The sequence below is a fragment of the Vidua chalybeata genome, chromosome 5, assembly GCF_026979565.1.
Source record: "Vidua chalybeata isolate OUT-0048 chromosome 5, bVidCha1 merged haplotype, whole genome shotgun sequence".
Lineage (NCBI taxonomy): Eukaryota > Metazoa > Chordata > Aves > Passeriformes > Viduidae > Vidua > Vidua chalybeata.
Window position 1 is genome coordinate 48,349,678 of NC_071534.1, and position 14,042 is coordinate 48,363,719.

Consider the following 14,042-nt stretch of genomic DNA (forward strand, 5'->3'; position numbering starts at 1 on the left):
GGTATGTCTGCAAATTTGCAGTCTTTCATAGCTTCAAGGTCATCATATTCTTCATGATCCTAATTTGTATAATATTATGAGTGTCAGGACCTGAACTTCCGCAGCATGTAGTCGTGGCTTGTAATTCAATGGGTTCAGATTTTAATCTAAAGATCAGTTCCTTTCCAATGAAATACAGTGTTAAGTGTTATCAAAAAATCACTTTACCCATCAGTCAGAAAATAAAATCTTTCAGTGAAATGTACCAAACTCAAAATTTATTAGATTTTTAGTAATGTGAGCATAATTATTTCTAAGCACAAAGGATTTTGAAGGAAATGATCGTTGCTGAAATCAAGTCTTGAGATTTTGCTTTGTGTAAAGATAATTTGTTTGCTTTTTCTATTCCCCTATGGGAATATGCAATATTGCTTCTCTTCAGGCCCTGATACTGCATACCTCGTCAAATATTTAGGACTTCTTAGAATCTGAACAGATTTGAAGGATCTGGAGTTTTAAAGAAAATCCACTGTCAAAAGTGACTGGCAGCTCCAGGCAATAAACAGCATAGAATTTACTCTTTCTCCCAAATATTGGGGAGCAACACTTGCCTTTGAGCAGTGTTTTGCTTTCATCCTGCCTCTAACCTGCCGTTGAAAAAAGACATGGTCTTAGTCAGAATTATCTCCTTTATTCTTTTTCTTTTCATACTGTGCAGTGTGTTAGACATTTGCCAACAAACAAATCTCCTGCCACTGCTGACCTCTAAAAAATTGCACCAGTGTATGAGCAGCTGTACACAAGTTCATTCTCCCTGCACAAAAGGTGGAATAAAACCTCAAATGGATTATAATCCAGAGTGTTTTATACTTTGACATTGCCCAAGCAATATATTTTTGCTCTATTGAAATTAAAGGCTTCTGGCACTCAGTTGCCTTCTCTGCCTCTGTGGCAGCCATTTATTCTGCCACTATTCTCTACCTCTAGCATATTTCTAAAGGAAGAGTATTAATTCTCAGGTAGAAAGGGAAGATTCATAAGTGGCAAAACAAGATTGTACTGTGTAACTGAGGAAATTTCTGGTGGTGGATGCCTATGGCTGTAGTCTTACCCATCCTGCACTGGAAGTTCTGGGCGCTCTGCATAGGAGATATACCAAAAACCCCCAACATTTCATCTAGTCATTATTAAAATGAACAATGATAAACTATTTTCAGCAGAGATCTAGAACAACTATCCCATTTATAAAGGAGAAGACAGGTTGTTTTCCTGAACAGACCAAAGAAGTGCTCAAGAAGTGCTATAGCTGAGGTTATATATCTTTTTGCTTCCTTAGTTTGGGAGAGGATAGCTAAATGAATAATTTTTTTTAAATTGTTATTTAATCCCTTTTTCTTTTCAGTTTTCTCTCACTAGCCTTCTCCAAGAAGCTGCTTTTGTCAGCAGTCAGAAACTCTGGCTCTTGGGAAAACCAAAGTCAGCACTGAAACACATCCCAGAGCATCAAAGGAAAGTACAGCTGGGAGGGACCACAACAGTGAAGCATGGCCCACTTCCCTGTGCCAGGAGCAAATGTACCCAGACCACTGCCTAACAGATACTTGTTTAGGCTGTTATTAAAGCTCCTTGTGAAAGAAATTTCACAATCTTGCTTAAACAAGCTTTAGAGAGAGCTGCTCTACCTGCTTACCTAGTGGTTTGGAAAGACTTCTTTCTAATAATTAACCCAAATCCTGTGGCTAATTACTTGTCTTCTTGTTTAACCCTCTGTGGATACAAGCAACAGATTATCAGTGTCTCCTGCTAATTTTATATATTCACACTAAATTATGATTCAGCCTTTCTCTTTTCCAGTTAAAACAACCAACCACTCCAAATTCTCCTGATAAATGTTGTTTCCTAGAGCTCTACTCATTCTTTCCCCCACCTCTCAGACCCTTTTCGATTTGCCTAAAAGTGGCGGTGCCCAATTTAAAATGGGTCTCACCTTTTCCTGTCAGCTCTCCGTCCTCAGGTTTAATTGTGGCCTGGAGTCCTGATGGAGTCACAATGTGGGTGGAGGGTCATTTCTGTAAACAGCAGGAGCTGTTGGGGATGCTCTGCATCCCAAACTCTCGGGGAGCAGGGTCAGCAGACATGCCCTGGGGCATCTGCTTTTCTCTGCCTCTTTCCATCCCAGTGGTAAGGGATGAGTGGTACAGCTGATACAAAAGTTTTTCTGGAAGAACTTCCTATAAAAAGTGCAGTTACACTGAGACTGAAAAGTTTTGGGCATAATATGCCAGCCCCCTGTAGAAGAAACATTTAAGTTGAGCATTTCAGCTTTCATGTTTGTAGTTTAGTATCTGAAATTTTTTCTTCTATAGAGCAAAAAACGCCTTGTTTCCATTTTACAGTATTCTTTTCATATTTCTTTAAATTTCCTTAAAATTGTTCAGTACTGTGTTCACACTTGTGTTTATATTACATTTTATGTTAATACTGCCAAAATAATACATTTTGCCTTCTTTGAATTTATTTCAATGAGTGAAAAAATTTATTGAACCATATGTTTCAATAATTGCAATGTGTTTCTTTTTAATTTCTATTTCATGAGGTCTTTTGATCATTTGTTCTGACTAGGGAAAAAAAGTAGGAATTTAGGCAGTGCTGCATAAATTCCCAAGAGCTCTAGAGAATGCATAAGAATACAGAAACCTCACTTCTGTTCACGTATCCAGTTCCTATGTGAGATACACAAGCAGGGAAGCAGCTCGTTCCCTTCTTTCACTGTGCCTGTAAAAAAAAACCCAAGGCACAGTTTTGGAGTAGTGTTTCGTCGGGAACCTGTGCTGTAAATCATGCTAGATGATTCTTCTGCACCTGAAGCGCTTGGGAATAATGGTTGTTTTCTTTGAAAGCCTGTAGTTTGCATTGATTCTCCCAAAGTGAACAAGTGGTCATTTGGGATCCTTTCTTGTAGTATTTTTAATATTCCATCTATTATCTAATTTCAATATATATTCCCACTGCCTAATCTCTTCTAACAATGAATGTTCCAAGATATGCAAGGCTGCAAAACTAAGAAGCATTTTTTAATACATGATCTTCAACAACTGACCCTGTAGTTATGCAAGCTCTTCTCTTTCCACAGACTTTCAATTATCTCTTCAGTAAGTAGTCTTTGGAATGTTCTTCAGCATTTTGTAATTTCTCGCTGGCAGGTGCCATTTCACAGGAGAATTTTAAGATGCTGTAAAGTTTGTTCAATATTTACAAGTCTGTAAGCAATCCATACTCATATTCATCAGGATGCCTCGAATTCAGCAGTGAGTGTCTACCTTAGAAGTATTAAATAATGATGAAACAAATTCCCTGTAAAGTGTGGGTACTGAGTGTGTGATTATTGAAGATATTCATGATTCCCTATCCGAAGGCATCTAGGCTTGGATCCTCTATCTCTCTTGACTCCATGGCACAAAACTGCCACAGAAGCCCAGTGAAGAGTTTCCCCACAAAGGGGAAAATTCACCTTTCTTTCTGTGCCAAATCTGTAGCTCATGCACATCTCCTGGCAAGAAAAGGGTACAGCAGGGTATGTCAGGAGAAAGCCACTGTGTGAAATCACCAGGGTGCCAGGGAGGCAGTGTTAAAAGGTACATTGGCCATTCCAAGCCCAGGGAGGAATTTGGACTCCCAGTCAGTATTGATCATGTTGTGCAAAGGGCTTGCTCTCAGACCCAAGAGCAAGAGACATTTTACTCTACCTTCTGGTGTGATGATCTGATAGACTAGAAGTATCATCTCTGATGCCTTAATCCAAGAAGAAAACTAAAATAAAAAGGCTACCAATCCATCAGGATCATTCATTGAACCACCCGAAATGGCAGCAAAAGGCAATGAATTTGCTGAAAAACCCTCAGGATATGCTGCTTGAGTGTCACTGTTTTACACAGAAAAATCTTCTGAATGGGCTTCTCTTCATGCTGGACCTGTATTTTCTTCTCTTTCTATTGAGAAATCATCCTTTGGCAAGGATGGTTGGAGAGTCTCCAAGTCTGTCTTTAACTTCATTCATCTTTCATTCTCCACTGGAACTCCAAAAGTTTACTTTTTATGAAAGAACAAATTGGCCCTTTTCTCCTTTTTGACAGCTGCAGATCCTGTAATGCACATCCAACTGCCCCTCTCTAATCTGGGTCAGCTGCTGGGAGACCTCTGGAACTCAGAGATCCTCCCTCATACTTTTCCTGTTGTTCTATCAGATGAAAAAGAATTGAATTGGGCACTGAAGTTCAGGTTCTGTAGGTCAGGTTTGAATTAATTGCCTCAAGGGTCATATTTTACAAATGGAAGAAGAATACATACCTTAAGTGATGAGTCATATGCATTGTGCAATGGATTATTATTCCCTTTGGGATATAGCATTTACTTATGCTTGTGAAATGCTCCATAATTTTCATATTTTTTCTTCCTCTTTGTCTTCAGATGTAGATTATTGTCACAAGAAAAATGTAGGCTTAGCTTTTAAAGTGAATGTACTTTAAAGTTTAATTAAATAAAAGTTAAAGGTGCTGGGTGATAGGCAGTATCTTAATTGAGAAGGCAATAGATTGAATTAGGGGGGTTTTCTTGGAGATCCTCAATCCAATATTTCTTGAAAACTAAACCATCATATTCTTCAATTGCTAAAACCAATTTCAAGGTAAAAATGTCATGTCAAATCATGTACCAATAAGGGCATTGCAAATAAGATTTTTCTTGACCTTACCAATCAGTCACATTGCATCCCCTCCAAAGAGTATTATTAGATTTTTATCATTTTCTGAAAGCTTCTGCTTCAGAGACCAGTCTGATAAAGTAAAGTATCTGATTCTAATAGATAGCCACAAACAAAGTTATGAATACCACTGCTATTCATTTAATGGACATCACTCCTCTACAGTAGATAAAGAGTCTAATAAATTTACATTAATCAAATAAATATAATGATTACTTGGGACATACTTGGGTTTATAATTATATATATTTTAGTAATCCTTTTTAAGAATTGACACTATATGATAGATATCTTAATGAATATTCATACATCATGGGAAAGTATGGCTTGATCATCCATTATACTAATGATGCATCTTATTATTTCCATACTAATTGAAATTAATTTCTAGATCTATGTGATAGAACAAAGCCTGAGATATGGTCAGTTGTGCATAACAGTGTATTCAAAAGAACAATCTGATACTGTAAGCAGATGGACCAAAAATCTGCCTTGTGTCCCACAGTTTACCTTGTTGACATGGAGGTTAAAAAAGTATTTCTGAATTTCTGCTAGGAATATAAATGGGCTGTTAGATACACAGGTGCAAGTCCCATTAGCATCACAGAGAGCTCCACCAAGTTATTTAACTGCGTGCTGAACTCATAGCTCACAGACACGTAGGAGCTCTAAAACTGTAATGCTCAGATTGTTGAAAATGTTTCCCTTGGCAGATTCAAGATTTCACAATATTATTCACAGAAACATGAATTGCTGTGGTGATAACAATAAGCCCTGATTTGCAGATAACTAATTTAATCCCAGTTTTCAAGCTAATGTGGCTATATAAGCTGATACAGCCTGAGTGGTTATATCACTGATTTGAAACAGCAAAATTACATTGCATTAATTTAAGCTAATTTCAAAGCTCCTTCAGGCAGCATTTGATAATGAGAACAAATTTATTTTGAATAACAAAACAGAAAAATATGTATTTTGGCCTTCTCTGGATGCACAAAGGTATTCAAGAGCATTGTTGATCTTCCAAGGAAATCTCTTGTAGAACAAATGCAAGATTTATCATGACGAGGTGCTTAGCCCCATTCTTTCTGGGACACACATTAGATACACTCCTTTATATATGTAAAAAAAGAAAAAGTTTGATCTGCTCTCAGGGCACAGTGCACAAGGGACTACTACTTACAGAAGGTTTGTAGAGTTGGAAGAGAAATACTTCTGTGGAGCTGAAGCAACTCTGTTTGTGCCAGAAGTCTTTCAACCATATCGTTGGTAAGCAGCATGAAGGGCAGGCACAGGAAGGGGGTACACAATACAAACAAGCCACTCTGCAGTTTGTGTGGAGCAGTCCAGCATGCACTGTGCCTCCCACTGGTGTTTGTAGATGTGCTGCTGACATCATAAGCAAAGTACTCCTGTAGAAACGTTCACAGTCTAGACAAAATTGACTCTTCTAGAGCACCATTAATCTAATTAAAGATTAGATTGTTGTCTAAAGTGGATTAAATGAAACCCACTCTAGATGAACCATTGTCCCTCTGTCAACTGCAAAGGCAATTCAGACGAGTCCTGCATTTTGTACATCCGCATAGCACAGAGCATCCTCTGGAGGGTCTTCATGATCATGATCCCCATGATCATGGGGTGCACCAGCAGCTTTTCCCCATTGCAGGCTGTCATCAGGAGTAGTGGCAGGTGTGGCTTCGTGCCTGTTGTCAGGTAACTCCTGCACTACAGTGGGGGGAAACATCTTATCCCTGCTGGTCCGAGATACAGTGCAAGTCATGTCCCACAGGCAACACTCTCAGCAGGAGCTTACATGACTATGTACCAAGTGCCACACATCTGGGACCTTAAGTATACACTTTTAGAAAGAAGACAAGATACATTTTGCTGAGCTTTTGTGACCCAGAATCCACAGTAGCTTTGGCTCTAAAGCCCTTTCTCACAGAGTCCATAGTGCCTTTCTGGAAACATAGCGACTTAGCTGCACTGTGGGTAAACAGTGCTTTACTTCTGTTTTCCACTATTCCAGTTAGTATTGTTGGCTTTTACCTTGTCCTCTGGTCCCTTACTATTGCTTTGGTAGTGAAAAAGAAAGAGAAATCCATGTTGCAGTCACTGTGACAGGCTGGGTAACCTGAACTATGGCTGCTAGTACACCAGGCTAGCCTCCTGGTGGTCCTTGGTTTTGGAAATCATTTTCCGTTAATTATCTGCAAAATATTTACTTTAAAAGTGCTGTGAACAATCAGGCCAGGAAGCTTGTTTACTTGAACATTTCCTCAACAAGAGTGCAAACACCATTGACATGAAGTTTTTATACTTTTCTCCCAGCTAAACGCTGTGTAGCACTGATCAGGATTTTGCTTCGGTTAAAGAAGAACAAGACCCTTGGTGTTTATTTTCTTGATATATGTGTATTGTTAAAGAAAGTTGCATTAATCAGTGACTTCCTCTGCATGTACATACTGCAATTACCTCTTTTTTCTTTCTTATAGGCGTGTAGCCACCGCTCTAGCTCAGAGATAATCTGCTGTACAACACCTTCACTGAAAGATTTCAATCTCCAACCACCCTTTGTGACCAAAGTGTTCTTTATTTTTGATGGTGTCAGCTCCCTGTACTTTGATTTTGATTACGTAAATAATCCTGTATTTAAGCATTTTGAAAAGACAGTGTTCATCTCAAGAGGCAACCAAAATGTTCTGGAAATTAAGGTAAGAAATGCTGAAATAAGTTTTTCAATTATTTGCAAGTGCACATCAGCAGCACAGCATGGAACAGACATTTTGATGAAATAAAGGAAGCCCCAAGGAAGCGAGGGCAGAGAGAGCACTGTGTTCAGTACTGCATTCACCCGAGCCTGGTTGTCACCATTTAAAAGACGAAGAGCTGAAAACAAAGATGTGTGTACCAGGGTGGTTGTTGTCATCAGGTGAAGTGGGAGAGGGGTTTTCCTTGTTCTCATGGGAGGACCACACTGCATCAGCTTCTGACTGCAGTAAGCTGCACCACTAGTTCAGGATTAAACATGGCCAGCAGCCCAGAACATGAAGTATATGGTCTGTACGCGAGCCCTGGCTCTTACTGTCACATGGTTATGTGTCCTTCCTCACAAAAGATGTGGTCTGGCTTCTTCAGTTCTCTTGAGCTGAGGGAAACTCTGGCCTGTGCACAAAGTCACTCATGAGGATCAGTCACTGCTGTAGCCTAAATATTTATAGATCCATGAAAAATGCAAAGTTGATGCTGAATGCCTCTTCAAAGTGCACTGAGGGTAGCCTACATAGCACTGAGAAGCATCTCTTAGGAATTTGGGGTCCTCAGTAGCACAGGTCACTCTCTACTACAGTGCTGTGGAGAAAGTTAAATCCATTTTGTGAGAGTTCAATTTCTTGAAGTCTAGTTTTTTTCTGAGTATTAAATAGAAAAGGTATAAATATGGATATTTCTAGTTTACACTGAGTATGTAAATTTATGAAAATTTATTGGCATTTATATGTTATTTACATAGATATCTATCATTTATATAAAATATAATTGATAAAAATGTTTATGGAAAATAATCAGTCTTAATGCTTAGGTAGTTTCTTTTTGTCACTCCTGCATAGCTCTGTAAGCCAAAACCTTTCCCCTATTGCAATGAAGAAATCTTAAAGTCCTAAAGTCTTTGAATCCAACATGGTCCAGTGGGCCAACTTCTGGGCTGCAAGACATCAGAAGGATTACTTCAGAGTTCCTGTCAGCCATGTTGAGTTCCAGTCAAACTCTGCATATTAATCCATCTCTGCAAAGTGTTTTAGGCAAATGCCAAAGAATAATTGGTCTGATTTTTACTTTTTACATTGTTTTTTCTGCTTGAAGCTCTTAGCCATACAATCACTTCTTCCTCAATGCAGAACAAAGCTCTTGCTCAGTTATGGAGATACGCTAAAAAGAGTTCTGGTGTGCAGGTCAACAGATCTGGGAATATATAGCTGCTGCATGGCTCAGTGCCTCTGTGCAATGACAGCAATGTTTTCCAGTATTTTCCAAGTCATGCATATCAACCAGTTGGAAAGAGGACTAATTTGGGGAAAATTTCAGAATAATGTAGATTGGAAGGAACCTCTGGAGGTCTTCATAATCTAACCCCATTGTTCAAAACAGGGCTAAATTAAAAATTAGGTCAGGCTGCCTATGGCTTTGTGTAGATGAGTTTTGAAAATCTCCAAGAATGGAGATTCTACATCTTTAAAACACTCAGCTCCACTAGCCTTGCATTGTCTATCTTATGCTTGAGCTCCCCTCCTAGCTCAGTAACCCTCTTCTGTATTTCATCCAGTTTGTAGTACCTCTCTTTCTGTGGAGTTCAAAACTTGACACAATTCTCACAATTCAGCTCCACAAGTACTAACCAGAGCAAAACAATCACCTTCAATCTACTTGCTTTGCTGCTGCTAAAATGTGTGCTGAGCCTTCATCACTGAAGTGGCATCCTGCTGCCTAATTTCACATTATGGTCCAGCATATCAGTAATTTTATTAAATCTGATATCATCTGAAAGCTCAAAGACAGTGCATCCTATATCTTTGCCCAAGCTGTCAAAAGATTTTAAGCAGTATTGGTTCCACTATCAGCCATTGACAAATAAAGATTTGATCTCTGTCTAATCTGTTTTTCACTCATTTTATATATCATCTACACCATCCTAAGTTTTTTTAATTGCCCAGGGAGATTGTGTTGCAAAACTTGCTAAAACCAAGGCCTGCTTGTCCAATGCTCTCCTTTCATCTAGAGAGCCAGTCCTGTCCACCTAGAAGGTTGGGCAGGCAAAATACACTCTTGGGAAACCTGTGCTGACTGTTCCCAATTGTGTTCTTGTGCTTCCTCTGCCTGGAAGTGCGTCCATGAGGACTTGCTCTATAATTTTCAGAGACACAGAGGGTCAAAAATTAGTTGGATTTTTAACTCTCTACTTTGCTTACTCTTTTATTCTCCCTGACGAAGTCTCTGGTGCTGTTTATTGCTGGGAAAAAAAGATTAGATAAGAAAGGCTGACTGAGGATTGTCAAAGTGAGAACTGACCAAAGTCACAATTTTGTAGTACTGACCTGTGGTGATGGCACCCAAGGCAGATGTCTCCCTAACCCTAATGTCCTGGTTATTTCCTGACAACCAGCTGGAGAACAGCATTAGTGAAAGGTGGTCTGCTAGAACAAAGCATGAACAGGCATCAATTTAGCATCTTCCTCTAAATAGAATTAGTTATAGTGGGGTGCTTCTATCAAAACTATGAGACAACTTTCATAAATTTTAGTCAGGAGCCAAAAGAGCATTACAAGCCATATTGGCAACACTTTTCCCTCACCCGTACCCACATTCAAAAATACACACACACAAGTTTACATGCCTCATCCCTCATGATCATATTTTGTGGAGTAATTAAGCAAGCTCAGCATGAAATTAAATGGCAGCTTGCTTCAGTGAACAGTCTGTTCTACCAAACCAAAGTTCTTTTATCTCTTTCTTAATTAGTTTCAGAGGGGCGCAGGGAGCTTTTATCACAAGTTTTTCAATCTAACTAATCTAGTGTGACATATTTGGCTTTTGTCAAATGACAGTGGGTACCAATTGAAATGTTCTGTTTGGTTTCCACTGATGACCACAAGATGTTTTTGTAAGAAAATGTTATACACAAGAAAACATTATGTTTTCTATTTAAAACACAGTCAGGGCACTGTGTGCCACAAATGCCAGTCCTCCTTGTCTTCAGTGCCAGCCTCCCAACATCCCACATCATCACTGTCTTCCTCTGCCAGCTATGTGGCTCTTTGAAGTCTCTTGGTGCCCACCATGCTTCAGTCAAAGGGGTCATGACAGAATGGTACCAGACAACTCTGCTTCAACACCATGAAGACACCACTTCAGAAGGGCTCCCATCTCCTGCCAACATGGGAAGCTGTCAGGGCGGGAGAAATTCTGGTGTTTCACTGCCAAGTCTGCTGAAAAAGATAGAGTCCACTTGCTGCCTCCTCCAGAAGCCACTGATCCAGACCTGCAAGCTGGGCTGCTGACACTCAAGAGCATCCTAGCTGTGGAAAAAAAAAAAAAACAAACTTCCCCCCCAAAAACACACACCAAAAAAAAAAAAAAAAAAAAAAAAAACAACAAAAAACAAAAAAAAAAACAAAAACAAAAACAAAAAAACAAACAAAAAACAAAACAAAAAAAAACACCTAAGCAACAAATAAATAAGAAAAGCATCTTTCTTCTGTTAGCCCAGAGGCCTGGTCTGTTCTGGGGTTGTCATTGTGCACTAATATGGTGCAGGGACTCTGTGCATTGCTCTAGAGAAGGCCTAGGCTTGGGCCACCAGAAACTAAAGTATATTTACAAATATAAATCTTCCACTAGAGAAATGCATAGTACAGTTGTAATTCAATGTGTAACAACTGGCATGAGATCTTGGATGTGCTCTAGCACTTCGGTCTTAAAACTCAGAGTAGGACAAGACTTACTATATTGCCTACTCTATTCTTAAGTCAGTGTAACTCTTTATGAGACAATGCTAAGGAAATCTTCTTGCCTCTTTATAGGTCACTCTATTGTCAATCTTCTTTCACATCACATAGGAAATTGCTACTCTCAAAACCTGGTCCAAAAGAGAGCAATATGGAAATTGTGGTATTTTTGAGCAAGCTGAAGAGAAACCTCTGCAACTGCAGTAATTCCTTCCCAAGTCAACCTGCTCACTTTGCTTAGGAGCCTCAAAAATGCTTCTGCCACCAGTCTCAGAATTTCCACACCTTAGTTTGTTTACTGTTCTGCTGCTGCTTTTAGTTTTACCCAAGTTATTCCCATCCCTCTAAAAGTTGTGAGGTGGCTGTGCTATCAGATTGGGTTGCAACAGCTACCCAGTACAGCTAGAAGATTAACTTCTCCAGCTTGCATTCAAGGGCCTTACTCACCAAGAAGGGTGTAATACACATTTGAAAAGTGGAAATATTTTTTTCCAGTTCTCACAGGAGCCAGTTTCCTCCTTTTCTTAAAATTGTAGGCAAATTCTGTTGTCCCGAGAAGAGCAAAACCACTATTGAAAGCGTTTTGAAACTCTTAATATATTTAGATATCATAGTGAATATATTTGAATCTATACTATATTAATGGTAACGTAATGGTCGTAGTTATAAGTAAAAGCTACCATCTTTATAACTGGCTAAAGACCACCTTAGGAAATACAAGTATGATTTTTTTTTCCATTTTTCCATCAGTTTTGGTGGAGAAAAAATTCTAGGCTTTGGTGTAGAAGAAGAGACCACTCAACCACACTCTTCAGGATAATATATTTATCCTGAAGATGGAAGAATTAAATTCAGGTCTTTTGAGGTGCATCATTCAGAGGAAAGATTTGAACAGGAATGGCTCACAATCTGCCACAAGTCTCCAAACGAAAAAGCAATAAGCATTCATATGCTCCCTGGCCCAGGAATATTTTATTACTTAACACCAAACAGAATGGCTTTGACTAGACAGAAGATAGAGTGCAAAATGGACTTTTATGGCCAGCAATTAAAAATCATTTACCTGGGGTGTGGCTTTGCCATTAAAGTATGACATTAAGCTGGCTCTCCTATACGTTTATTACCATTTTCCCAGGGCTCAGTCTCATTCTGAAGCAGATCTAAAACATATGCCAAAGTAAGATTATTTTTTGCCCCTCAGAATGGGGTTCTTGTTTTCTTTCCAATATACACATCTTCACAGTGGTGTCAGCTGTGATACCTTCCCCCCTTCTCATGGAAAACTCCCAGATCCAGCCCATATAAATAGCCTCTATTAGTCCCATACTCCTTTCTCCCCTTCGATCCCACTTAAAATGCCTCTTCTTTCATCTTGAACTGGGCTGTACATGGGCTAGGGCAGCTCTTAAATAGAGATGTGCTCCTGAGCACAAAAGATCCTAAACTTGGCCTTTGGATTCTGCCGCCACAATAACAGAAGCAATAATTTTTCGTCCAAGTCTGGGATGTAAGAGCAGGTTTTCTGGGTAAGAAGTGTGCTTTTCATTCTTCATCTTTACCAAGGTTTTTTCCTTTTTGGTCTGTGGAACATGATTTTAACAGACTTGTGTATTATTTTAATTAATTACTTCTTTTTGAAAACTTCATTTCTGCTACCATAACCACTTGCAAAACAAAATGTTTGAGATGCCTTTAGCTTGTGGATAATACAATGCCAGTTTTGTGTAAACAACAGCATTACATAATGTGTCCTTTCTTGAACAAATTATGCAAAAATCTAAACAGGACCAACAGGATTAATCCCTCAGACATTTAAAATTTCAGAAGTCTGTATGAGCTGTATGAGTGACAGCAGATTTTATCTGTAAAGTTACCATCCTACACTGGCTCCTCTGTCAAAGTCACATTTACATGAAATAAGCCTATACATGCATATTGACAGAACAGTGTGAATTCTCATTAGTCTTTTATTTCACCATTTATTTTTCATTAAAAATATTTTCCAGGCTTGTAACTACTTCACTTTTATGAGATGTTTATGTAATATGAAATTGATTTTTTTTTCCAAGGGAAATTATATTGATTCAGAAGCTGTTAAAGGCGAGGTCCTAAAAGTTGGAAACAAAAGCTGCGAAAACCTTCTCCTGCAGTCAGAATCTATTCTGTGTACGGTTCCCAGTGATCTCTTGAAATCCAACAGTGAGCTAAATATAGAGGTGAGGCAACTACACCGCACATGAGATATTAATGCCATTTTTATTATTATTCACAGTGTCACTATTGAACCAATAAACTTTAAGTCTAAATAAAATTTAAGCCTAAGCCTGTGCTTACAGAGATATCTCTGTCCCTGTTTGTTTGGGATGGAAATTCAAATAATAACAGCTATTTTAAAATCAATATGTTCGTCACTGTTGTTATTACCTGTTTGTACAGAGACTTTCTGGAGCCTTAGGCACAAAGTAGGACCTGAACTAAGCACAGAAATAAAATTATAGTTATTAATCCAAACACAAGAGGAAACATGTGGGGAACAATGAGAAGCTATAATGGAGTACTTTTAGTTTGGAACTCACAAGCTCTTTTTTCAACAACTGCTGCAGTCAAGAGGATCAAATCTTTCCCGAATAATTTTTTTTGTCTGCATTTTATAATTTCGTTTCAGTTCTTTTTGTAAGAAGAAGACACTTAGGACAAATGATTGAGTCATTGCTTTAAAGGTGGTCTCATTAGAGTCATTCAGTGTGCTACTGCAAATTTAAATTATAGACATACCGATTTATAGAATAAGACATAAATCT

General features: G+C 38.7%; 1 protein-coding gene across 2 annotated transcripts in view; it reads left to right on the forward strand.

Moving 5' to 3' along the window:
- The window catches only part of MET (MET proto-oncogene, receptor tyrosine kinase), a 69,378-nt gene that overhangs the window by 38,713 nt on the left and 16,623 nt on the right, over window positions 1-14,042 (forward strand). The window contains exons 10-11 of one of the 2 annotated variants that reach the window (XM_053942196.1): window positions 7,237-7,455; window positions 13,311-13,457. In XM_053942196.1, coding sequence (XP_053798171.1) covers window positions 7,237-7,455; window positions 13,311-13,457 — 366 coding nt within the window. The remainder of the gene's footprint in view (window positions 1-7,236; window positions 7,456-13,310; window positions 13,458-14,042) is intronic. The other variant, XM_053942197.1, reaches the window with a different exon arrangement.